Raw genomic sequence first — 26,894 nt, forward strand, 5'->3', positions numbered from 1 at the left:
TTGGATTCATGATGCACGACGCATGGTTGCCCTCGCCTGACAACCGAGCCTTCCATTCCGTGAGATCAGAGTCTTCGTGGTAGAAGCTAGAATTGATGGCGGCATTCATGAGAATCCGGAAAGTCTAAACTTTGTGTGTGGTGTTCCGAGTAGGATTCTGGGATTGAATGACTGTGACGAGCTTCGAACTCGCGATTGTTGGGTGTGATGACAAACGCAAAAGAATCAATGGATTCTATTCCAACATGATCGAGAACCGACAGATGATTAGTCGTGCCGTGACAGAGCATTTGGACCTTTTTCACTGTGAGGATGGGATGTAGCCATTGACAACGGTGATGCCCTACATACAACTTGCCATGGAAAGGAGTAAGAATGATTGAAAGTAAGAAAGCAGTATGTTGCAGAGATCCAAAAGGAACATAGCATCTCCATATACTTATCTGAAATTCTTACCAACGATCTACATAAGTATTTCTATCTTTATTTTCTGTTTATTTATTATCATTATTCGAAAACTCCATAACCATTTATTATCCGCCTAACTGATATTTACAAAACGACCATAGGTTGCTTCATACCAACAATCTCCGTGGGATTCGACCGTTACTCACGTAAGGTATTACTTGGATGATCCAGTGCACTTGATGGTTAGTTGTGCGGAGTTGTGACAAAATGTGATTCACGTTTGAGAGCACCAAGTTTATTGGCGCCATTGTTGATGATCACAATTTCGCCTATCAGCTATTCTCATCTGGTGCATTCTTACAGAGCAGCCCATCAACTTACCCAGACACATCCAGCAGGCCATGGGACACGTGCAAATTGTGGGCAACCTACCTTTTCCCGCACTGGTTTCGGATCTTGTCTCTGCAGCTCGAGTTTCCTATAGGGCTGGGGACACCAGAACCATGGTCCCAAGGGCTGATCAGTATGTCTCGAATGGGAAGTATATCAGGCCCTTAGTACCCTCTGCCAACCGACATCTAGTCCCATATTTAGACACTCCTCCTCCTTCCACCCCGCCATCACCCACACCTCCTACACCATCCACTACTCAGATGTTCCTTCAGATCCTTCAGAGGTTAGCCAGGCAAGACCGGCAGATGGAGCGAATGATGCGACAAGTGCCAATACACCTATCTGAAGGAGCTCATTGTTAGTACTCACCCACCTCCAGAAGAGAATGATACCCCGCACTCCACTTCAGTTACTAGCACTGAGAGCTTTGTCGAGCCCCACAGTGGAGGTGATGCTACCAGTCCCACCTTACTCCTTACTAATGGCACGGAGGACCGTGCCAAGCCTTAAGTGTGGGGAGGTTAGTACCTGACTTCCGGAGGTAATCTCTCTCTCTTAACAATAATATGTTATTTTTCTTTTGTTAGATAGGATAGATTGCATGATAATAATTGCTTGCATGTATGTTCTACTTGGTTGAAGTAACGAGCTTCTTTTCAAGACACTATTTTATTGTATTTCACTCATTCAAATTAAAAATTTGTGTTAAGCTTGCTTGATGATTGTGATTTGGAACATGTTTTATAGCTAAGAACACACAACTTGTGAGATTTTGAGCTTAATTATATGGTTACATTATTTAACCATAATTCTTATTCTTGTGTGTTTGCTTCTCTATGATTGCACTCTTTGCTTTGTTCCATTCTATATGTCCATTGTTTAGTGTATATTTATGCATACATATGACTGAAGCCATCATTTGTTATTAGCTCACTTATCCCAAATAGCCTACCATTTCATCTGCCTTTGTTTGCCACTTTGAGCCTTTTTAATCCCCAGTTGTTCTTTATATTACCACATCACTATCCTTAAGCAAAAAAATAAGTAATTACCCCAACTGAATCTTTGGCTAGCTTGGGATATAGATTGTGTGTCAGTTAAGTGTGGGGAAATGTGGGAACTTGGGTTGGTGAGAATATGTTTTGTTTCTATTGACAAATTTTGAGAATTTGGGTACTACTTATGTGAAATTATACAAAAACCATAGGCATTGATCTATTATATTTGTCTATTTAAAAAAAAGAGAGAAAGAATAAATAAATAGGGGACAAAAATTACCCCAATGTTAAGTGCAACAAAAAAATTAATGGATATGTGATGAAATTAAAGAAAAGTTGTTACATGAGTATGTGAAATATACAAAAGTGAGATTATGGGAAGCTAGGCATAGATTTAGAATTATATAGAGTGTATGTGTGTGTTAGGTGAGAACTTATGTTAGTCAAAGATTCAAATTATAGCTCACTTGGCCATACATATATCCTCACCCTTACCTTAGCCCCATTACAACCTTGAAAACACCTCATGATGTTTGCATTTGTATACTAGATATTTGTTGATTGGTTAGATGAAAGAGCAAAGTTTAGAAAGCATGAGTAGAGGAGACTAGAGTGGATTAACCCTAGACACCTAAGTGATTAGAGTGCATATACACTTCCATTGAGGGTTCAATGCCTGACTCTATGTTCCTGGCTTTCATGAGCTATCTTCTTAAAAGTTTACTTGTCTTTTGTTGTGTGATTTGAATTAGTGGAATCTGATTCATGTTTGTCTTGAAGAACTTGTTTACTTTTAACCAAGTAGGTAGAAATATCTTAGCATGTAGTTGCATTCATATACATAGGTTGCATTGCATGAGTCCTGTTTTTCCCCCATTCATTCTTTTGATCCCATTGAGCTTAGCATGAGGACATGCTAATGTTTAAGTGTGGAGAGATTGATAAACCACTATTTTATGGTTTATCCTGTGCTAAGTAGAGTGGATTTTATCAATCTCTTATACACTTATTCATATGAAATGCATGGTTCTACATTTTCCTTCCCAAGTGATGCTATGATTGAAAACATGCTTGTTTGGCCTTTAACTGACTATTTCTTAAATCCTCTCTTATTTCCATTCGATGCCATGATGTGTGTGTTCAGTGTTTTCAGAGATTACAAGGCAGGAATGGCATAGAGGATGGAAAAAAAGCATGTAAAGGAGGAAGGAAGATAAGGAATTAAAGATATCAAGGGCGAGCAACGATGCGCACGGGCAAAGAACGCGTACGCGTGGTTACGAAACAAAGTAGCGAGCACCCGCGCACAGTACGCGTGCGCGTGATTAGAGGAATGCACATCGACACGCACGCGTGGATGACGTGTACGCATGGAAGGCCGTCACGTGCTGTAGATCAGAATTCGCCGGGGGCGATTTTTGGGCCTCTTTTTGACCCAGTTTTTGGCCCAGGAACACAGACTAGAGCCAAGGGACAGCAGAGACTCAACGCACAGATTCACATTCACTAGTTTTAGTTTTAGTTTTAGTTTTGAATCTTAGAGAAAAGATACCACTTCCTCTAGGGTTCTTCACATTCATCGATTCATAGATTTTATAGTTTTATGCTTTTTGATTGGATATTGAGAAGAGTTACTACCTCCGTTGAAGTTACTATCATTATAGTGTATTTTCTCTTTCCTTACGCTTTTATTTCCCATTTACTTTTCCTAGAATTTCATACGAATACCTTCGATTTTGGAATTTATTAATGCAAGGATATTTTTCCAATTAATTTCATTATTTGTTGATTATTTTCAATTAAGTTTAATTACCATGTCTTCTTCCTACTCCCTTTACATGTATGCGAAAATGGCATCCATGTCAATGGAGTAGGTTCTCAACTTGACTTTGGAGTTGATTAATAGGAGACCCTTGAGTTGGAATACTCAAGAGTTAATTTGTAATTTGGAGTTGTTGGCCGACTCTCTAGTCACTAATGCTAATCCTTTCAAAGGGAGAGGATTAGGACTTGTGAATTAGGGTTGGCTCAATTACTTGACTTTCCTTTATTCGGTAAAGGTAAACTAAGTGATGCATGAAAACCTGTCTCTCAACAAATTTCCCTTCGGCAAGTATACCGAATTATCGTCAAGTAAAAACTCACAATAGAGTGAGGTCGAATCCCACAGGGATTGATTGGTCAAGCAACTTTAGTTGGAAGAGTATGCTAGTTGAGCTAAACAGAATGTAGTTTGAGAATTGCAGAAAATTAAATGGCGGAAAAGTAAATAGTAGAAAATAAAGTGCAGAATCTTAGAAGGGGATTTGGGGAAATGAGCATGTAAATAAATGGCAGAAAGTAAAGATAATGGGTAAGATCAGAAATGGGGAATTCATTGGGCTTAGAAGATGTTGTATTCTTCGGATCAAATTCATTTTCATCTCTTCCTCAATCAAAGCATATATTGATCTTCTTGGCAATCTTAAGTGATTGGGTTCCAATTCCTTGGCAACCCAATCTCTCTAAGCTTGAACAATTGCCCAATTCCTTGATTTAATTGCTCATAGGAAGAGATGAAGTGTGGTCACTTATTATACCACATGTATTTCCAAATCAAAGTGTTGGGAGGATTACATGTCACTATATCCGCCCAGACCCCAATTTGGTCCAACATGAGAAAGCATTTCTAGCATGATCTCCTCATCCCTTTTCCAAGGCTCAGAGGAGATCCAATTATGGAGAGTTTTTTTCCAAGACAACTAACCAATTGAATTAAGATCGAAAGCTTTCTAGCAAATCAAAAGAGAGGAAAGAAGAAGAGAATGAAAACTATAATTGATCCATCAAATTACAACAGAGCTCCCTAACCCAATGAAAGGGGTTTAGTTGTTCATAGCTCTCGAAATGAAAAATGGCAGAAAAGAATACATCCCTAGCTAAAAGTGCAGAAAAGTAAATATACAGAGGGTAGTTGTTCATACCCTGGGTCGAGCTCTCTGACCCGGGATGTTCTACAGACAAAGCGACCGACCTCTTTAAGGTCAGGAGGACCCGACCTCTTCTCAAAGAGGTCGGCCAAATCACAGGATGGCTCAATAAAGGGCCCGAACAGAGGAACACGCCACAAATCCTAAGGCAGCCCAAAGTCTACCGAAAGAAAAGCGGTACCCTTGAAGATAAGATGACCTCACTTGAAGATAAGATAAAGATAAGATAAGATAACTAACTTATCTTATCTAAGAAGGTCATTCTTCGCCATTATAAATACACTGGAGCACCCAGGTATAACTCATACTCTGATTCTACTCAATACCTTCTTAATACCCTTGCTAACTTAAGCATCGGAGTCCCTTGCAGGTACCCCCACCTTCCGAGGACGAAGGAATCAGCATCATCACCAAGTCCAATAAGTCGAACGCAAATCACTCCAACCAGTACAGAAGATCTCTTCCGAGATCGACCTCTAGTTTCAGGTAACCCTCGGAACATTGGCGTTGTCGCCGGGGAACCTGGAAGTCATCCCATCACCATGGCGGACGACCATGACAACAACCACGGCTCAGATCTAGAGGATAGAACACCGCACAAAAATGCGGACACTACACCAAAAGACACTCCCCAAATCAACAATAAGGACTCCCTAAACGAGAGAGCCCTTGAGGCATTTCATGACCAGTTAAAACAACATGAGGAAGACGCTCTACGTAAACAAGAGGCTGGGAAGGATCTACAAAGAGAAATAAGGTGACGCCGGGAATTGGAGAACAAACTCCTAAAACTTGAAGCCGATGTCAAAACTAAAGCCAGCCAACCCACTCCCGAAGATAGCACCCGCAAGGACCAAGATCCATTCACCAAGGAGATCATGATGACAAGAATCCCAAAAGGCTTTAAACTCCCAGACATGACCTTGTACGATGGCACTACGGATCCCAGCCATCATCTCAGCAACTTCAGAAGCAGAATGTACCTCACCGATGCCTCAGATGCAGTTTGTTGCAAAGCCTTTCCAACTACTTTAACAAAAACGGCAATTAAATGGTTCGATACACTACAAGAAAAAAGGCCTATGGCCATGCTTCTTTCTTGCCACGCTTCAAAAGCGTGGCCAAAAGTGGTCGATGGCCACGCTTTTATGAGGGTGGCGATAGATTAGAGATTTGGCCACTTTTTTTTTGCCACGCTTCAAAAGCGTGGCGAAAAGGATCAATGACCACGCTTTTGTTAGGGTGGCAACTGATTAGAAAAACGGCCACGTTTTTTTCTTCCACGCTTCAAAAGCGTGGCCATAGAGAGAAACAAAGACGTTTTAAAAGCGTGGCGACATGGTTTCATTACGGCCATGCTTACAAAACGTGGCCATATCCTGGTACTCATTTGATACGCTTTAAAAGCGTGGCCAAAAGGTTTTTTTCTGCCACGCTTCGAAAGCGTGGCCGTAGAAAGAAACAGGGACGTTTTAAAAGCGTGGCGAGAAGGTCCCAACCCATTGACACTAACCCGGCCCCCAACCCGGTCCCCAACCCATTGACACTAATAACCCTAATCGAGCTATTTCACCTTCGAAACCACTCGCTTGGAAGAGCTCCTCCCATTCCCTTCGCCCTTTGCCCTTTGCCTTCGTCACTCTTTGTCACTCAAAACCACTTCTTCTTTATCTTCTTAATCTTCATCTTCGTCTTCATACTCTTCTTCTCTTTCTTGTTCTTCTTCCAATATTTCTGGATCTCTCTGTTCACCTTCGAGCTCCACCAAACATGGGCGACGGCAAGGTCAATCTCTTTCCCATTTACATGAAACCCTTTTGGCCGATCCCTAAACACTGAAACACTAGCACATAACCCTAAACACCAGTGACGGCAAAGAATTCCAGCACTCCGAAGAACATCGTTGTCGCTCCCTCTTCCGGCACTCCCACCATCCCTGCTCCCTTCATCGGCACTCCCTCTCCTCGTTGGTGACTCCCTCTGGTGGTGACTCTGACTATCCCTCACAAACCCTCCATCGATGCCCCTCCGACGCTGCTCCCTTCCGTCGCCACTCCCTTCCATTACAATGTCCCCATCGGATCTCTCTCTTCTGACATTCCCATTATCGCTGCTCGGATCCCACCATAACTTTCTCACCAAACTCTCTTTCTCTCTCTCTCTCTAGAGTAGCATCAGTAACACCTTAGTACCTTACGCATCATCTAGTTTAGTTTCCCAGGTTCTATTCCTCAACTTCCACTTCAACATGCGGCAGAGGCTTTTCTTGGTGAGTTTAGCTCCTTTCTAGCTTGTCGTTGCTATTGTTGCTAGGGTTTCTCTATTTTATTTATTATTATTATTATCAATTAATTATTAATTGTTCCGAGGGTTACCTGAAACTGTAGGTCGATCTCGGTCTAGATCTTCGGTGTTGGTCGGAATCGACGTGTCCGGCAGGTGTATTACGGCCGGAGCTGGTGTGTCCGACTTGCGGGACTGAAAGGGCTGCTGATCTTTCATCCCCAGAGGGTGGGGGGTACCTGCAAGGGACTCCGATGCTTAAGTTAGCAAGGGTATTAAGCAGGTATTGAGTAGAATCAGAGTATGAGTTATACCTGGGTGCTCCAGTGTATTTATAATGGTGAGATGTGGCCTTCTGTGGATAAGATAAGTTAGTTATCTTATCTTATCTTTATCTTATCTTTAAGTGAGGTCATCTTAACTTCAAGGGAACCGTCCTTCTCTCTGTAGGCTTGGGCCGCCTTAGGTTTTGGGGCGTGTTCCTCTATTTGGGCCCTTCTCTGGGCTTTTCCTAGGGACTTGATCGAGCTCTTTGGGAAGAGGTCGGGTTGTCCTGACCTGAAGAGGTCGGTCGCTTTATCTGTCGAACATCCCGGGACGGACACCTCGACCCAGGGTATGAACAGTGCCCTTGCTTGAGCTCGGTCTTCTTTTTGAGGTCGAGTCCTTGACTTCGGTCCTTTTTTTGGTGAAGCCGAACTCAAGCATTTTGTCGATTCCTTTGTAGCAGCTTTTGAATGTAGAACGTTTCCTCTAAAAAGCGCGTGCTTTTATATCGGCGCTTTTGGAATGTGCAAGGGTTTAATGCTTTCCTTAATTTTAGCATTAAATGCCCCGTTTCCCTTTTGGCTCTTTATTTTGATTTTGAAAGCCCAGAAACGGTTTCTCTCCTTTTGCTTTTTTCATAACTTCTTTTCTCCGCTCTCTCCACTCTTCTGTTTTTGCGGTGTCGTTTGGCGTTTCTTGAGCTTCTATTTTCGCCTGGAGTTTCGTGTTTCTCCTGTGACATTACTCTTTGTTTGCGTTCTTTCCTTTGTTTGTGAAGAGGCATTCCCAGATTCCGTCTTCCATCTTCAGTTTTCTTTTGAAGCTTGCTGCTTTTTCCAGGTTGGTACTAACTTTCTTGTTTCTTTTGCGGCTTCACTTTTAGTTTTTTGGCGAAGCTTTGATTTTGCATGTTTGAAAGTTTGAACCTTTTCGTGATCTTGCATTTGGTTGTCGCTGTAAATGTATTTTCCTTGGCTTTACTTGCGTTCTTTTGGCATTTCCGTCGAGGCTTTCTAGGGTTTTGTTGTTGCTTCTGATAGAGAATATGCATTTGTTCCTCGCTTTGCTTGGTTGCTTATTGTTTCTGATTTTGAGAAAGTTTATACCTTTAATGATTTTTACTTGGCGCGTTTTGACGTCTGGAATGCTTTTTGCTTGGTAAACTGTGATGACTTATGCTTCTGAAAATGCTTGCTTGTTTGAAGTCTTTTTCTTGTTTGAGAAATGCTGGGGTAGGAGCTGTAGACTTTCCTAGAAACCTTACTTGTTTATTGCCTCCAAAGGATGCCCCAAGGCTTTTGGTTTGAGTCTTGGGGTTTTCCTTTTCTGTTTGTTTCGCCTGTATCGTATTGAGTTGTTTTCTCTCTTGTCCGAGATGTTTTTAGTAACCCCATCTTCTTTTCTTACTTGTAGGATTAGTTGGCCTCATGTCTTCTCGCAATAATATTGTAGAGATGTTTTCCAGAGTTCCCGAGGGGATGTCTGATTGGCTGGACGCCCTTGTTTTGTTATGTGTTTCTATTGTGGATGCTGAGTTTTGCACAGAGCTGAGGAAACGCCATAGGATTTGTGGTATCAATGCCCGTGAAGAGGATTACGAGCTTATTGCTCCTAATTCTGATGAGAGGGTTTGTTTTCGGACTTCCATTGAGAGGGAGCGTCCCTTCTTCTATGCCTATGAATACTTCTTCAGCCAGTTGAACGTTACCTTTCCTTTTACTGCTTTTGAGACCGACCTGTTGTGGTCGTGTAACATTGCTCCATCCTAGCTTCACCCCAATTCCTGGGATTTTATTAAAATTTTTCAACTTCTCTGCCGTGAATTAGATGTAACACCTTCCGAGACTCTTTTCCTTTATTTGTTTGTTTCTGCCAAGCCTGGCGGTTCTTCAAAAAAGAATGCTTCTTGGGTTTCCTTCAAGTCCGCCCAGCGCCACAAAATTTTTGCTATGTATGATGAGTCCTTCAAGGACTTCAAGAATTACTTCTTTAAGGTTCGTGCTGTCGAGGGGGCCCGCCCCTTTTTTCTTGATGAAAATGATGAACCTTCTTTCCCTCTGGAGTGGCAGAGGGATGTGAGAGTGTCTCGCTATATCTGGGAGATGCTTGATGATGTTGAGCGTGCTTTTGTTGTTGTTCTTGAGGATCTGTGGGGGAAACCACCCCATCTTGATACCAAAAGGTTTTTTAATGACCCGTCTTTGGTTTGGACTGTTTTGGGTATTTGTCTGACTTGTCTTTTATATTTGCTTCTTAATTTTTTCCTCCTCTTGTTTGTGACCGTAACGCTTTGCTGTGGCTAATTCTGTATTTGTAGAGATGTCAAAGAACAACGACTCCATGAAGGCCTTCAAAAGGGCAAAAAAGGTAACTGCTGCTCTGAACATCTCGGCCAAGGAGGCCGGCGAGGGATCTTCACAGGTCCCAGTGAAGCCTCTTGTGCCGAGTTCCCTAGGGCCGAGGAAAGTAATTCCTACTCGTCAGTTTCATTAGGTCGATCCTCCTCAGACTTCTGTCGTTGCTTCTGGTGTCCCTCCCTTAAAAAAGCAAAAGACATCCGAGCCCTTCAACCTGGATGCCCCGGATTTTGATGCTATCGAGTTTGTTGACCAGTAAATTGCCCCCTATGGTGGGCTCTCCATGGACGACGTGTCTCTTCTTCGGCATCTAGATTTTATCACTAAAAGTAGTGTGAAGATGGCTCATATGGGTGCGGCTATTTTCCGAACAGTTCAGGGGATTCCAATTCATGCCACAAAATCCTTCATGGAGGAGGCCAAGTCGGAATTTGATCGAATCAATGGTCTGAAGGAGGAGTTGGAGGTGAAGTTGGCGAAGGTGGAGAAGGAGCTGGAGGGTGAGAAGGCCAGCTCTATTGCCCTGGCTGCTTCTTTGAAGTTGGCTGAGGACATGGCCCTGAAGCATAAGGATAGCTATGTCTCAGCTTATAGGGATTTAATGCGCCTCCGGGATGAGTTGGAAACTTCTCAGGCTAATTATGGCGAGCTTCAGGGTCACCTTGTGGGCAGCGTAACTGCTGCCTCCGAGAACTTAATGGAGCAGTTCTGAATTGTTGCCCCTGATGCCGACTTGACTCTTGTCAGCCTGAACAATGTTGTGAGGGATGGTAAAATTGTCCCTGATGACCAGGATGATGATGATGCTGACCCTCCCCCAGTGCCTTCTCTTAAGGTGTCGACCTCCTCGGTTCCTCCTGTTACGTCTGATCCGGATTGCCAGATTCTGAACCTGGATGATGGAACTATAGATGTTGTGCCCCTTCAGACTCGCCCTCCTTCTCCCCGTACTGATGCTGCCGGGAAGGCCCCCGATCTTAGCTAATCTTTTTTCTGAATATTTGTAAATAGCCCGATTTGTGGGCTTTTGAACTTTATTTTTGTGAATGATGTTTTATTGACTGTTTGATACTCTAGTTGCTATTTTTAGCAACTTTATTTTGAAAAATGGTTTCTCTGAGGTTGATTTCGGTGGCCTCTTTGAAGCTTTATCATACTATGCTTTCATTGTGCTTTAGCAGGGTGTCTGTTGGAATCTTGCTGCTTGGCTTCTTTAGATTGCTTTCGTACTTTTGTCTGTAGCTTGGATCCTTTTGAGGTCGTGACTTGTGGGGGGTCCAACTTTTTTTTCGGTTTCCTCGCTTTTGTTTTGTATTTTTAGCGCTTTTTTAACCGATTTCTTTATTTTGGTCCCCTTCTAAGTTATATTTGTAATCCTCTTTTCTGGGCCTTTGCCAGGTCTCTCTAAGGGATTACGTTTATAACTTAACTTTGTAGGAGACCGACTTCGTTAGGTCGATCTTTTCCTAGTTGTTTTCATAATCCTCTTTCTTGGACCTTTGTTAGGTCTCTTTCAGGGATTACTTTTACAACTTGTTTTGTAGGAAACCAACTTCGTTGGGTCGATCTTTTCTAAGTTGTTTTTGTAATCCTCTTTCTTGGACCTTTGTTAGGTTTCTTTCAGGGATTACTTTTACAACTTGTTTTGTAGGAAACCGACGTCGTTAGGTCGATCAATTCTAAGTTGTTTTCATAATCCTCTTTCTTGGACCTTTGTTAGGTTTCTTTCAGGGATTACTTTTACAACTTGTTTTGTAGGAAACTGACTTCGTTAGGTCGATCTCTTCTAAGTTATTTTCGTAATCCTCTTTCTTGGACCTTTGTTAGGTCTCTTTCAGGGATTACTTTTACAACTTGTTTTGTAGGAAACCGACTTCGTTAGGTCGATCTCTTCTAAGTTGTTTTTCGTAATCCTCTTTCTTGGACCTTTGTTAGGTCTCTTTCGGGGATTACTTTTACAACTTGTTTTGTAGGAAACCGACTTTGTTAGGTCGGTCTCTTCTAAGTTATAGCAATTCCTCTTTAATAGGCTTGGCCAGACCTCTTTCCAGGGATTTGATGATAACTTGGACTGGCTTGGTCTGACTTTTTAATGTTCGGCCAGTCTTTTTTAAGTTATTATATAGCAATCCATAAGACCTCGTCAGGTTCTTTTTTGGGATCACTTTCGATAGCTTCTTGCATTATTCTGTGTTCATCTTTTGCCGATTTGTAGATTGTGGTTTCTGTCCTGGTTTAATCGACCTTTAGGTGAATCGCGTTTTCACTTTTGTCGGTCGATTATTCCTATCAAAATCGTATAGTGAATCTGTTCTTCACTTCTTATTCGATCTGTTGCTTTATAATCGGACGATGAATGCTTCAGATTAATGCGTCTTGAGCACTTTGTAGAATATCTGAAATGTATTTTTATTTAAAGAAAGTGTAAATATAAACAGGCGGGAGTTTTTCATACCCTTAAGTCGGATTAAATCTCAACCTTGACGCCTCATTAAAAAACCATTTCAGGAAAAAGAGTGCGTCTTGTGATGAGACCTTTATCTAACTATAATACCTTCTTAGGTTACAGGCGTGCCATGATATGGGGAGTTCTCGTCCCTCGAGTTCGGACAGTCTATAGTAGCCCTTCCCAAGTACTTCTGTGACTCGGTAGGGTCCTTTCCAATTAGCTGCCAGCTTTTCTTCTCCAGGTCGAGTTGTTCCAATATCATTTTGGAATAAGATGAGATTGTTCTCCATGAAATCTCTTGGCACTACCCTCTGATTATACCTGGAAGCCATTCGCCGCTTTAGTGCTTCTTCTCTGATCCGAGCTCTTTGTTGGATTTCTGGAAATAGGTCGAGCTCTTCTCTTTGGAGTTGAGAATTAGTTTGTTCATTGTAGTGGACTACTCGGGGAGATCCTTCCTCGACCTCTATTGGAATCATTGCCTCCACTCCATATGCTAGTCGAAACGGTGATTCGGTCGTGGTAGAATGGGGGTTCGTTCGATGCGCCCATAGGACTTGTGGAAGTTCCTCGGCCCAAGCCCCCTTTGCTTCTTACAGTCTACGCTTCAACCCGGCCAATATGACTTTGTTGGCCGCTTCGGCTTGTCTATTGGCTTGGGGATGTTCGACGGAGGTGAACTAGTGTTACATTCAAGTTGGCCACTAACTTTCTGAAGCCTGCATCTGTAAATTGGGTGCCATTGTCTGTGGTGATGGAGTATGGGACCCCAAACCTTGTGACGATGTTCCTATATAGGAATTTCTGGCTTCTTTGAGCAGTGGCATTGGCTAGGGGTTCTGCCTCAATCTATTTCGTGAAATAGTCTACTCCTACTATGAGGAATTTTACTTGTCCCGATCCCTGTAGGAAGGGTCCGAGAAGTTCGAGTCCCCATTTTGCAAATGGCCAGGGTGAGGTCACGTTAATGAGTTTTTCTGGTGGGGCGATATGAAAGTTGGCATGCTTCTGACATGGTGGACATGTCTTTACAAATTCTGTAGCTTTCTTTCATAGAGTTGGTCAATAGAATCCTGCCCGGAGTACCTTTTTGGTGAGAGCTTGTGCTCCGAGATGATTGCCGCAAATGCCACTGTGTACTTCTTCCAAGACATCCTTTGTATTGGATGTCGGGACGCATTTTAACAATGGTGTTGAGATTCCTCTTTTGTACAGGATGTTGTTTATGATAGTGTAGTACTGTGCCTCCCTTTTTAACCTCTTTGCCTCCTATTCATCTATGGGAAGTGCTTCTATTTTGAGGTAGTTAATTATGGGGGTCATCTATCCTTGATCCCGACCTGTTATGGCTAGGATTTTTTCTTCTTCCGATATTGATAGGTTCTGCAGTATTTCCTGGATGAGGCTTCTATTGTTGCCCCCTAGTTTGGTGCTTGCTAGCTTTGAGAGCGCGTCAGCTCGGGCATTTTGCTCGCGGGGTATGTGGCAGATCCTATATTCTCCAAGTTGTCCGAGCTATTCTTTGGTTTTATCCAAATATTTTTTCATGGTAGGATCTTTGGCTTGGTAGCTTCCCGTTATTTGTGAGGTAACGACTTGTGAGTCACTGTAGATGTTGAGTTTCTGAGCTCCAACTTCCCTAGCAAGCTTCAAACCAACTAATAACGCTTCATATTCCGCCTGGTTATTTGAGGCCGGGAATCTGAATTTTAGGGAAAGCTCAAGTTGGGCTCCTTGGTTGCTTTCGATTATCACACCTGCACCGCTTCCGGCTTTATTTGAGGAACCATCCACGTATATGTTATACTCTATGGGGATTTCTGTGGTGTCTGTGAATTCTGCAATGAAGTCGGCTAGGTATTGTGATTTGATGGCTGTCCGCACCTCGTATTGGAGGTCGAACTCGGACAACTCGATTGCCCACTTGTAGGATTCTTCCTGCTAGATCTGTTTTCTACAGTATCCCTTTTATGGGCTGGTTGGTCCGAACTTTGATGGTGTGCGCTTGGAAGTATGGGCGAAGTCGTCGGGATGTGAGTATCAAAGCGTAGGCGAACTTTTCTATTTTCTGGTAGTTCACCTCTGACCCCTGTAGTGCTTTACTAATGAAGTAGACGGGTTGTTGTCCCCCTTCATCTTCTCTAATTAGTGCTGAGGCTATTGCCCGACTTCCTACGGCGAGGTATAGTATGAGTGGTTCTCCCTCTCGTAGTCGAGATAGGATAGGGGGCTGTCCCAGGAATTCTTTAAAGTCTCGGAAGGTTTGTTCACATTGCTGACCCTGCTAGGAATCTGGACAAGGCCGCCAGTCTCCCATTGAGTTGTTGGACTTCTTTGATGCAGGTCGGGCTTTTCATGTTGAGTATGGCCTGGCATTTATCTGGATTTGCCTCGATTCCTCTTTGTGTGAGCATGAAGCCCAGGAATTTTCCTGCCTCTACTGCGAAGGTGCATTTAGCCGGGTTGAGTCGCATGTCGTGCTTCAGTATGGTGTTGAACACTTGAACTAAGTCGGTTAGTAATGTTTTTACACTTTGTGTCTTTATCAACATGTCGTCCACATAGACCTCCATGATTTTTCCGATGTGGTCTGAAAAGACTTTATTCATTAGCCTTTGATAAGTGGCTCCCACATTCTTAAGGCCGAAAGGCATTACGATATAGCAATAATTTGCTTTTGGTGTGAGAAACGAGGTCTTTTCTTGATCCGGTGGATACATTAGAATCTGGTTGTAGCCTGAGTATGCGTCCATGAATGAGAGATACTTATATCCTGATGAGGCACCGACTAGAGCATCGATGCTTGGAAGTGGATAAAGGTCTTTTGGGCAAGCTTTGTTGAGGTCGGTGTAGTCAGTGCACATTCACCACTTCCCATTTGACTTTTTCACCAAGACGACATTTTGCTAGCCATAGTGGGTATTTAACTTCTCTTATGAACCCTGCCTCTAGTAGTGCTTGTACTTGTTCTTCCACATCCTGAGACCGTTCTGGCCCGAGTTTTCTTCGTCTTTGTTGTACTAGCTGGGATCCCAGGTAAACTGCCAGCTTGTGGCTCATTAGTTTGGGATCTATGCCTGGTATGTCAGCAACTTTCCATGCGAAGAGATCAACATTATCTCGTAGAAACCGTATTAATGATTCTTTTGCATCTTCTTTCAAGATCGTGCCAATATTAGTTGTTTTGCCTGAGGTATCTCCGATCTGGACTCTTTCTATTTCTCCTTCAGGTCGTGGGTGGAGTTCTTCTCGTCTCTGATCTCTGCCGAGTTCGATTGTGTGGAACTCTCCTCCTTCACCTCGGAGGTTTAGACTTTCGTTATAACAGCGATGCGCCATCTTTTGATATGCTTTTATTGTAGCTATCCCTTCTGCAGTTGGGAATTTCATACATAGGTGTGGAGTTGAAACTATTGCTCCGAGTTGATTTAACGTTGTCCGACCTATTACGGCATTGTAGGCTAAGCTTACGTCGACAACGATATAGTCTATCTTAAGTGTTCTAGATTGGTTCCCCTTTCTGAAGGTTGTATGTAATGATACGTATCCTAGTGGATGTACTGGGTATCCCCAAGTCCGAACAGGCTGTTCGGGTATGCTCTTAGCTCTTTTTCTTCTAAGCCGAGCTTGTCGAAGGTAGTTTTGAATAAGATGTCGGCGGAGCTTCCTTGGTCAATTAATGTACGGTGGAGGTTGTTGTTTGCCAATATGATTGTGATGACCATGGGGTCGTCGTGTCCTGAGATGATTCCGTATGCATCTTCTTTGGTAAATGTGATTGCTGGGATGTCTGGTACCTCTTTCTTGCCTTCGACATGGTATACTTCTTTGAGGTGTCGTTTGCAGGATGATTTGGAGATTCCTCCTCCAGCAAATCCGCCGTGTATCACGTGGACATGCCTTTCCGGTGTGCGGGGTGATCATTCAGATCGTCCGACATCTTCATCCCTTCTTCTTTTTCTTGGTTCTTCGTCTCGATTGGCTAGGAACCGATCTAGTTTTCCTTCCCTTACTAATTTCTCTATAACGTTTTTCAAGCCAAAGCATTCGTTGGTGGAATGTCGTCGGACTCGGTGATACTCACAGTATTCGTTCCGATTTCCTCCTCTCCTTTTGCCTTTGAGTGGCCGAGCTGGGGGTATTTTTTCCGTATGGCAGACCTCTTTGTAAACATCTACCAAGGATACCCTAAGAGGGGTGTAGTTATGATATTTTTTGATTTTCTCTTCAGAGCGATCTTCCTTCTTCTTGGATTCTTTATCTTTATCTCGGTAGGCGGAACCGAACCTCGAGGCTTCCCCAAGTCAAGAATTCTCCTCCATGTTAATGTACTTCTGTGCCCGTCCTTGTACTTCATCTAGGGATGCTGGGGACTTCTTTGATATAGATTGGCTAAATGATCCTTCTCGTAGGCCATTTATGAGGCCCATGATGGCAGCTTCTGTTGGTAGACTTTGTATGTCCATGCATGCTTTGTTAAATCTTTCCATGTAGTTACGAAGACTCTCCCGATCTCCTTGCTTGATTCCTAGTAGGCTGGGTGCATGTTTGGCTTTGTCCTTTTGTATGGAAAATCTGGCCAGGAACTTTTTGGCCAGGTCGTCAAAACTCAAGATGGATTTTAGAGGTAGGTTGTCGAACCATCTAATGGCTGTTTTGGTAAGAGTTGTTGGAAAGGCTTTGCAGCGAACTGCATCTGAGGTGTCAGTGAGGTACATCCTACTTCTGAAGTTACTGAGATGGTGGTTGGGGTCCGAGGTGCCATCATACAGAGTCATATCCGGAAGTTTGAAATCTTTTAGAATTTTGGTCTTCATAATTTCCCTGGTGAATGGATCTTGATCTTTGTGAGAGTTATCCTCTGGGGTGGATCGAGTAGCTTTAGTTTTGAGATCAGCTTCGAGTTTTATAAGCTTATCTTCTAATTCTCGGTGCCGCCTTATCTCCCGATGTAGATCCTCTTCCTTTTCGCGTTGATGTTAGGCTTCTTTCTCAAGTTGCTTTAATCGATCTTGAAGTGCTTCTATCACCCCTGGATTTGACGAATTTTTGTCGCCATTGGATTCCGGAGTATCTTTAAGTATAGCATCCATGTTCTTGTGCGGCGTTCTATCTTCCAAACCTGAGCCGTGGTCGTTGTCATGGTTGTCCGCCATGGTGTTGGGATGACTTCCAGGTTCCCCGGCAACGGCGCCAATGTTCTGACGGTTACCTGAAACTGTAGGTCGATCTCGGTCGAGATCTTCGGTGTTGGTCGGAATCGATGTGTCCGACAGGTGTATTGCGGCCGGAGCTGGTGTGTTCGACTTGCGGGACTGAAAGTGCTGCTGATCCTTCGTCCCAGAGGGTGGGGGTACCTGCAAGAGACTCCGATGCTTAAGTTAGCAAGAGTATTAAGCAGGTATTGAGTAGAATCAGAGTATGAGTTATACCTGGGTACTCTAGTGTATTTATAATGGTGAGATGTGGCCTTCTGTGGATAAGATAAGTTAGTTAACTTATCTTATCTTTATCTTATCTTTAAGTGAGGTCATCTTATCTTTAAGGGAACCGCCCTTCTCTTTGTAGGCTTGGGCCGCCTTAGGTTTTGGGGCGTGTTCCTCTATTTGGGCCCTTCTCTGGGCTTTTCCTGGGGACTTGATCGAGCTTTTTGAGAAGAGGTCGGGTTGTCCTGACCTGAAGAGGTCGGTGGCTTTGTCTGTCGAACATCCCGGGTTGGACACCTCGACCCAGGGTATGAACATTAATACTATGATATTTTGTGACGTGGATTGCATAATGGTGATTGACTTTAGTGGTTTAGTTGTTGCAGATTTGGTAACTTAGGGTATTATTATTGGAAGTGAGTGAGTGTGAAATGCAGAGGGCAACTGGGACACAAAAAGCATTTGGTCACTTGAGGGTGGCGAAGATGACCAGCTTGAACGAAAGAGGCATGTTCTTGCCAGGTGCTTCTTCCAACAGGTTTCTAAATTTTGCGAATAAAAACCAGCAGATAATATAAATTTTCCTCTCAAATTTATTTAATCTGTTAAAGAAAAAAAATCTTAATTTTCTCCAATAGAATATCCTAATTTTTGTTACTTAGATTTCTGTTTTCTTTTCTACCATGAATTTTTCCTTGTAATATATAATATATATTAACTATATACAATTTTGAAATTTAACATTGTCTAAGCCTGTTATTCTTAACATGTAACTAACAAATTTGAAATATGATTGATCAGAAACCTTGATGTATATAATATAAACTGAAATTGAATTTTGTGCAACCATAAGTCCTGATTTCCTATCATCAATATGATGGAATTTTTTTCAGCTAACAATTTTCCTTTTCCTTTAAGTTTGTGAGTTCTATCCATCAATGGATACACATAAGAGAAGGAAGAACGTCATGGAAACCAGCATTAACGAATCCAAGGAGCTTTTAACAGCTACTAAAATTAGATATTGGAGGTTTTGTTCAATTAGATGCTAGGTTTTGACAAGTCCCTATGAGATGTAATGGCAAAAGAGAATTGATAGGCACACAATTTCTTCTTGTTATCATGCTATATAAAAAACATGTCTCAGTTGTGGTGGTTTGGTTTGGTTTTTGTTGTTTTCCATTGTAAGAATGCTATTGATTCCTCTTTATTCAAGAAATGGTTGCATAACTTGCAAAGTGAGATTGGGATTCTAGCTGATGGCACCTTGGCTCTGAGACAAGTTCTAATTCAGGTAATTGCATCATCAGTCTTTAAAAAGTGGATATGATTTCTGATAATTAGGCCTTGTTAAGTGGTAATTTAAGTAACTAACTAACATATTTATGTTCTCAGGCATCCATCATTCCTCTTTTGCTTGTAATTTCTGTGCACTTGCACCTGATGCTGATTTCTTTTTTTATATATAATAAAGTAAACCGTGATTAGGTTCCAGGTATTGTATTTGCAAGAGGACCTGCTGTGACTGTGTTGATACTTCTGGAATTAGATGGTGAAACTTATGCTGTCCTTACTGAACAGGTTCTTAGATGTTGGATCCTTGCAGAGAGAACTATGTTTTTTTTTCAAACATTTTAACTAGAGTTCCATATTATGCCTATTAGCTACTCATTAGGTGCCTACTACTTTTTGTAATAATAAAGATAAATAGATGTGCAAGGTGTTTGGAATTTTTATTCCTATTAGCATAATAATGCTGATGAATTTTTATAGCAGAATGTGAACCTAGTTTAATTTGGAATTATTAATACATGCGTAAATTAGATTATTTCTTATAATATTTATATATATATATATATATATATATATATATATATATATATATCATTTTTGTTGGTTCAATTTGTTCTTGATATTTTGCTACAGGCTAGTATTGGAATGGATTCCTTGAACGATTAATGCATAAAGTGAAGCAGTTTTAGGGTGATTTTGATCTTTTACTAAGTATTTAGGTTGATGATAATCTTTATTAGTGTAATTTGATATATTATGAGCAGTTCTAACTTGTATTGTTTCTGTATTTTTCTTCGGTTTTTCGTTTTGGAATTTGAACTCGAGATTTATTTTGTATTTGAGTATTAGTTTTTTAATGTATAAAACAATTATAGTAAATTATATGTCACTAATTATTGTTTGATTTGGCTTGTAATAAAAATTGCATACTATATTTGTAGGTTTGGTAATAAAAAAGGATTGAAATTTTATATTGCATGCCAATGAAGATCAAGTAAGGAAAAGATTTTTTTTTTTAATTTAACAAGGCTTTCGCCACCCTTTTAAAGCGTGGTCGGATCTCTTCTTATCGCCACGCTTTAAAAGCGTGGCCGTATCTCTACCTATCACCACGCTTTTAAAGCGTGGCCGTATCTCTCTCTATCTTCACGCTTTTACAGCGTGGCCATATGTCTACCTTCTGCCACGCTTTAAAAGCGTGGCCGTATTTCCCACCTACAGCCACGCTTTTCCAAGTGGCAGTTTGTAAAAAAGCGTGGCAAACAACAAGCATGGCAATAGGCTGCAAAAAGCGTGGCGATAGAGCAACTGCCACCCTTTGATAGGTCACCCTTTCAAAAGCGTGGTGGTAGCTCAAAAAGAGTGGCGAAAAGTTATCGCCACGCTTTTTTCAGCTTTTCGCCACGCTTTAAAAGCGTGGCAAAAGACGTGTTTTCTTGTTGTGATAACCTCCCTCCAAGATCCATCTCAAGTTTCGACGACATGGCTAAAAAGTTTCTATCCAGATTCTCCATCCAAAGGGACAAAGCAAAACATGTGCCGAGCTAACTGGGAGTCAGACAAGGAGAGTGGGAAACCCTGCGTAACTACATGGAGAGATTCAACAAAACATGCATGGATATACAAAACCTTCCAACAGAAGCTGCCATCATGGGTCTCATTAATGACCTGCGAGAAGGGCCTTTTAGTCAATCCATATCAAAGAAGTACCCTACATCACTGAACGAGGTACAGGAGCGAGCGGAAAAATACATCAACATGGAGGAAAACTCCCGATTAGGAGAGACCTCAAAAGCAGGGTTCACCCCTCCGGATAAAGACAAAGATTCCAGAAAAAAGGAAGATCGACATGGAGAGAAAATAAAAAATACCACAATTACACCCCACTTCGGGTGTCTCTCGTGGATGTCTACAGAGAGGTTTGCAACACAGAAAAAATACCACCAGCTCGACCACTCAAAGGCAAAAAAGGAGGAGGAAACCGAGCTGAATATTGTGAATATCATCGGATCCACGGGCACTCCACCAATGAATGTTTTGACTTAAAAAACATCATAGAAAAGCTCATACGAAAAGGAAAGTTAGATCGATACCTGGCCACCCATGTAGATGAACAAAGGAAAAGAAGAAGAGTAGAAGATGTCGGACCAACTACGCGATCATCCCGGACACCAGAAAGACATGTCCACATGATACATGGCGGATTCGCCGGGGGAGGAATCTCCAAATCATCCCGCAAAAGACATCTCAAAGACGTATATCACGTTGTAGAAAGGAAGGAAGCACCCGACATCCCGGTAATCACTTTTACCAAGGAAGATGCATCCGGCATCACAACAGGGGATGACGATCCCATGGTCATCACTATTGTACTTGCAAACGCAAATCTCCATTGCACACTGATAGACCAGGGGAGCTCTGCTGATATTTTATTCAAAACTGCCTTTGACAAACTCGGCTTGGAAGAAAAAGAACTCAGAGCATATCCGGACAGCCTGTTCGGGTTAGGTGATACCCCGGTTACTTCAATGGGATACATCCCGCTCCACACAACTTTGGATAGGGAAGTCAGTCAAGAACACTCAAAATAGATTACATCATCGTTAACGTAAGCTCAACCTACAATACCTTAATAGGTCGGGCAACGTTAAATCAACTCGGCGCAATAGTCTCGACTCCGCATCTATGCATGAAATTCCCAACCGCAGAAGGAATAGCCACAGTAAAGGCAGATCAGAAGATGGCACACTGCTATTACAATGAAAGTCTAAACCTCAGAGGCAGAGGAGCAAAATTCCACACAATCGAGCTCGGTGGAGTTCGGAGGCGGGAGGAGCTCCAGCCACAACCTGAAGGAGAAGTGGAGAAAATCCAGATCGGGAACACCCTGATAAACCACTATTTTATAGTTTATATTGTGTTTAATTGTGTGGTTTTGTCGTGATCCTTACCCACTTATTCATCAATTTAGCATGCATTTAGATTTCATTCCTGAATTTATTACATGTTTGAAAATTGCTTCCTAGAGATTTTAATTATTTAATTTTAATTATCCTTTATTCCATTCGATGCCGTAATCTGTGTGTCAAGCGTTTCAGGCTTTATAGGGCATGAATGAGACGGAGATTGGAGAGGGAGCTAGCAAAAATGGAAGGAACACAAGAGTTTGAGGAGATAACCAGCGAAAAGTGACGCGGTCGCATGGCTCACGCGACCGCGTGAAGGAGCGCAAATCGAAGTGACGCGGCCGCATGGCTTGCGCGGCCGCGCAGATTGGAAAGCACAAGCAACGCGGTAGCGTGGATGACGCGAACGCGTGAAGAGGAAAAGCGCCAGCGACGCGTCCCCATGGACGACGTGATCGCGTGATATGTGCGATCTGCATAAACTGCAGAATCTGAAACCAACGACTTTGGACCCTATTTCGGCCCAGTTTTCGGCCCGGAACAGCAGACTAGAGTCAGAGAATATGCAGAAACAAGAGACACATTCATTGAGTAGTTTTAGATCTAGTTTTTCACTCTCTTTGGTTTTTCTCTCTATTTTTTAGAATTTTAATTTTCAATTGATCTTAGCATTGGAACATTGAGAAGAGTTATTTTCCTCATCAAGACTTCATCACTCTAGTTTGTTCTCTTAACTTGGTTTTATTCTTCCATGTTCTTTGTTATTTTCAATTTGGTCATTCAGATATTTTTATGATTAATTAATGCAATGATTATTTCTTTTTAATTTAAATTCCATTCCAATAATCATGTCTTCTTTTAGTTCCTTTTCATGTGCCATGGATTCTTTATTTACAATGCGTGACTAGTTTCATTACTTGATGGGGAGTTGATTAAAAGGAACTCTTGAGTTGGAAGGATTGAAAGAAAAATTTGTAATTGGGTTAAATGTTGGATTGCTATCCTGTCACCGACGCCAATCCCTTTGAACTAAGTGGGTTGCAACTTGTGAACAGATCTAGCATTTCCACTTGTTTGACTTTCTCTTACCTAGTAAGGGATAACCAAACAGAACAACTATTAATTATAAATTAATCTTACAATCATACCATCAATGATAGAGATTCTAACCAATCAATTCCCAGACAAGGCCTCTTATTTTTATTATTTAAAATTCCTCAATTTGAATCCCAATTTACTTAGCTCAACTCTTTTTGGAATATCTGATTAATAAAACCGCACATTTTTTTGCAACTCGTTGGGAGACGACCTGGGACTTAAAACTCCCAGTAATTTTAATTTAAACTTTCAGTGACATATTTCTAAATTGATAGGTAGATTTTCGGTGAGTTAAGAACTATACCTGCAACGTAACCATTTTATTAAATTTTTAATTCACCAGCTTCTGCACCTCATCAATTTTTGGCGCCGTTGCCGGGGAGTTGCAATAGAGTGCTTATTTTATTAATTAGGATTTATTTATTTGCATTTTCTTTAATTTTGCTACTATGAGCTGCGTGTTTCTTCTGTCAAATGACACGTTCACTTCCTGATCCGCGCTTGCTAATATTCGATCCTGAAATTGAAAGAACAATTTCACGAATAAGGCGAGAACAGCGTAGGTTAGTCCGCTCTGAGGGTGGATCTGAAAGTGAATCTGAGGAAGAAACCAGCCCCTGTTCTACTGATTCGGTTGTTTTACGTGCAGAAAACATGGCAGCTAGAAGAATTACCATTCAGGAGGAAGGAGCTCCTGATTTTACACTGCAACCGTTTCAAGCGCATCATCCAGCGGTAGCTACAGATTTTGAAATAAAGACCGCACTCTTAAATTTGATCCAGAAGTTTCATGGCCTACCTGCTCAAGAGCCTATCAAGCACTTGAGAGATTTCTAGGCAGCCTGTTCTACTGTCAGGCGTGATGGCGCTGATGAAACTTCAATTCTGCTAAAAGCTTTTCCGTTCTCTCTTAAGGGAAAAGCAAGAGAGTGGTACTACACTCAACTTCTAGCAAACGTATCCAACTGGGATACACTCAGAAAGGAGTTTCTGGAGAAATTCTTCCCATCTGAAGTTACTGATAAACTGAGGAAGGATATCTCTACAATTGTTCAGGATGACAATGAAACTCTCGTTGAATACTGGGAGCGCTTCAATAATCTTCTGGAAGCATGCCCCCACCACATGATTGACAAGATCGTGCTACTCAGCTATGTCACACAAGGTATGAGACCCCAAGATAAGACCACATTGGAAAGTGCCAGCAATGGGTCTATGAAGAAGTACAAGACCACTGATGAAGCTTGGCAATTGATTAGTGATTTGGCTGAATCTACTCGGAACCACAGACAGAAGCAAGGCCGTTCAAGGGTCGTTGCAAAAGTATCTTCTGGCATAGAGACTGCTGCTCTAAATCGAAGCATCTGTGAAATGACCAACCTGCTGAAGCAAATGCAGTTAAATCAACAAGCAAAGCAAACTCAACCGCAGCAAAACCAACAACTAGTTCCACAAAGAATTTGCGGAATTTGTGCTGATTACAGCCATTACACTGATGAATGCCCGCAGCTCCAACAAGAAGACAACATGGTGGCATCCACTCACAACTTCTATGACCGCCCCAACCAAGGGTACAATCAAAGTGGAAATAATAACCATGGATGGCAGGACAATTCAAACCAAAATTGGAGGGATAACAATAATAGGGGAGGTAGAGATAATCAGGGAAATCAGAGGTGGAATAATTACAACAACAGGCAGCAAAATCAACCATACCGAGTACCTCACCTGAGGTAAAACCAATGACCACCGAACAATCAGCAGCAAACCTCTCAATTTACTCATTCTTCTGTATCTTCTAATTAAGAATTATTACAAGCTTTTGAGAAAAGAAAACTGGCCATGGAAAATACCATCGTGAACAATATTAACGCCAGTCTAAATGGTTTCACCTCTACTCTACAAGCTTTTATGACACAACTTGGTTCAGCACAAAATTCGAGTAACCAACCTTCAAGCACCACTGGAATCCCCTCTCAACAATTACCCAATCCAAAGGTAGGAATTAATGCCATCACCCTGAGGTCCGGAACCACACTGCAGGAGAGGAATCAGGAGGAACCAAGCTCACCAGAATACGCCTCAACTGAAGAGGTGGTAGAAATCGAAGATGTTGAAGAGGAAGAGGATATACAGGACATAGCTGAAGAAGAGATAGCTCAACCACAGGAAGAGGCACAAAAAGGTGCAGGCACCACAGAAAACACTACTCCCATTCCATTTCCACAACTTGCAAGGAAGCCTAGGAAGCAGCTGGAACCTGATCCTAAAATGGTAGAAATATTCAAAAAGTTTGAGGTAACTGGTGCGCGAAATTGTGAACAATACTTTTTCACAACTCTCATAATCCCCGGTCATGAACCCCAAAAACTTGGTAGCTCAATACCATGGCATTACACAACTTCGCACAACTAACCAGCAAGTGCACTGGGTCGTCCAAGTAATAAACCTTACACGAGTAAGGGACGATCCCACGGAGATTGTTGGTATGAAGCAAGCTATGGTCACCTTGTAAATCTTAGTCAGGCAGACTCAAATGGATATGGTGATGAACGAAAATAACATAAAAGATAAAGATAGAGATACTTATGTAATTCATTGGTAGGAACTTCAGATAAGCACATGAAGATGCCTTCCCTTCCGTCTCTCTGCTTTCCTACTGTCTTCATCCAATCCTTCTTACTCCTTTCCATGGCAAGCTTAAGCAAGGGTTTCACCGTTGTCAGTGGCTACCTCCCATCCTCTCAGTGAAAGCGATTGCATATGCTCTGTCACAGCATAGCGGAATTCATCTGTCGGTTCTCAATCAGGCCGGAATAGAATCCAGTGATTCTTTTGCGTCTGTCACTAACGCCCCGCCCTCAGGAGTTTGAAGCACGTCACAGTCATTCAGTCATTGAATCCTACTCAGAATACCACAGACAAGGTTAGACCTTCCGGATTCTCTTGAATGCTGCCATCAGTTCTCGCCTATACCACGAAGATTCTGATCTCACGGAATGGTTGGCTCGTTTGTCAGACGAGCACTCGGTTGTCAGGCGATCAACCATGCATCGTGCAATCAAGAATCCAAGAGATATTCACTAGAGCCTTGGTTGCTTGTAGAACAAGAGTGGTTGTCGGTCACCTTGTTCATAGGTGAGAATGATGATGAGTGTCACGGATCATCACATTCATCAAGTTGAAGAACAAGTGATATCTTGGATAAAGAACAAGCGGAATTGAATGGAAGAACAATAGTAATTGCATTAATACTCGAGGTACAGCAGAGCTCCACACCTTAATCTATGGTGTGTAGAAACTCCACCGTTGAAAATACATAAGAACAAAAGTGATCATTGGTTTCGGTCCCAGAGAGGGAACCAGAAGAACCAAGATGAAAATACAATAGTAAAAGGTCCTATATATAGAGAACTAGTAGCCTAGGGTGTACAGAGATGAGTAAATGACATAAAAATCCACTTTCGGGCCCACTTGGTGTGTGCTTTGGCTGAGCAATGAAGCAATTTCGTGTAGAGACTCTTCTTGGAGTTAAACGCCAGCTTTTATGCCAGTTTGGGCGTTTAACTCCCATTTAGGTGCCAGTTCCGGCGTTTAACGTTGGAAATTCTGTAGGTGACTTTGAACGCCGGTTTGTGCCATCAAATCTTGGGCAAAGTATGGACTATCATATATTGCTGGAAAGCCCAGGATGTCTACTTTCCAACGCCGTTGAGAGCGCGCCAATTGGGCTTCTGTAGCTCCATAAAATCCACTTTGAGTGCAGGGAGGTCAGAATCCAACAGCATCTGCAGTCCTTTTCAGTCTCTGAATCAGATTTTTGCTCAGGTCCCTCAATTTCAGCCAGAAAATACCTGAAATCACAGAAAAACACACAAACTCATAGTAAAGTCCAGAAAAGTGAATTTTAGCTAAAAACTAATAAAAATATACTAAGAACTCAACTAAAACTACCAAAAACATACTAAAAACAATGCCAAAAAGTGTATAAATTATCCGCTCATCACAACACCAAACTTAAATTGTTGCTTGTCCCCAAGCAACTGA

The 26,894-nt window shown here is 42.0% G+C and overlaps 1 protein-coding gene and 1 non-coding gene across 2 annotated transcripts in view; both read right to left on the minus strand.

Moving 5' to 3' along the window:
* The window catches only part of LOC112803590 (uncharacterized), a 29,606-nt gene extending 22,774 nt beyond the window's left edge, over nucleotides 1-6,832 (minus strand). Inside the window, exon 1 of the mRNA XM_025847073.2 lies at nucleotides 6,521-6,832. Within this exon, the coding sequence (XP_025702858.1) occupies nucleotides 6,521-6,832 (312 nt within the window). The remainder of the gene's footprint in view (nucleotides 1-6,520) is intronic.
* Nucleotides 6,833-23,870: 17,038 nt separating this feature from the next.
* LOC112804356 (small nucleolar RNA R71) lies at nucleotides 23,871-23,978 on the minus strand. Its single transcript, XR_003202965.1, has one exon. It is a non-coding gene; the product is annotated as a small nucleolar RNA R71 (small nucleolar RNA).
* Between the last annotated feature and the right edge of the window lie 2,916 nt (nucleotides 23,979-26,894).

Source organism: Arachis hypogaea, chromosome 5 (genome assembly GCF_003086295.3).
Source record: "Arachis hypogaea cultivar Tifrunner chromosome 5, arahy.Tifrunner.gnm2.J5K5, whole genome shotgun sequence".
Lineage (NCBI taxonomy): Eukaryota > Viridiplantae > Streptophyta > Magnoliopsida > Fabales > Fabaceae > Arachis > Arachis hypogaea.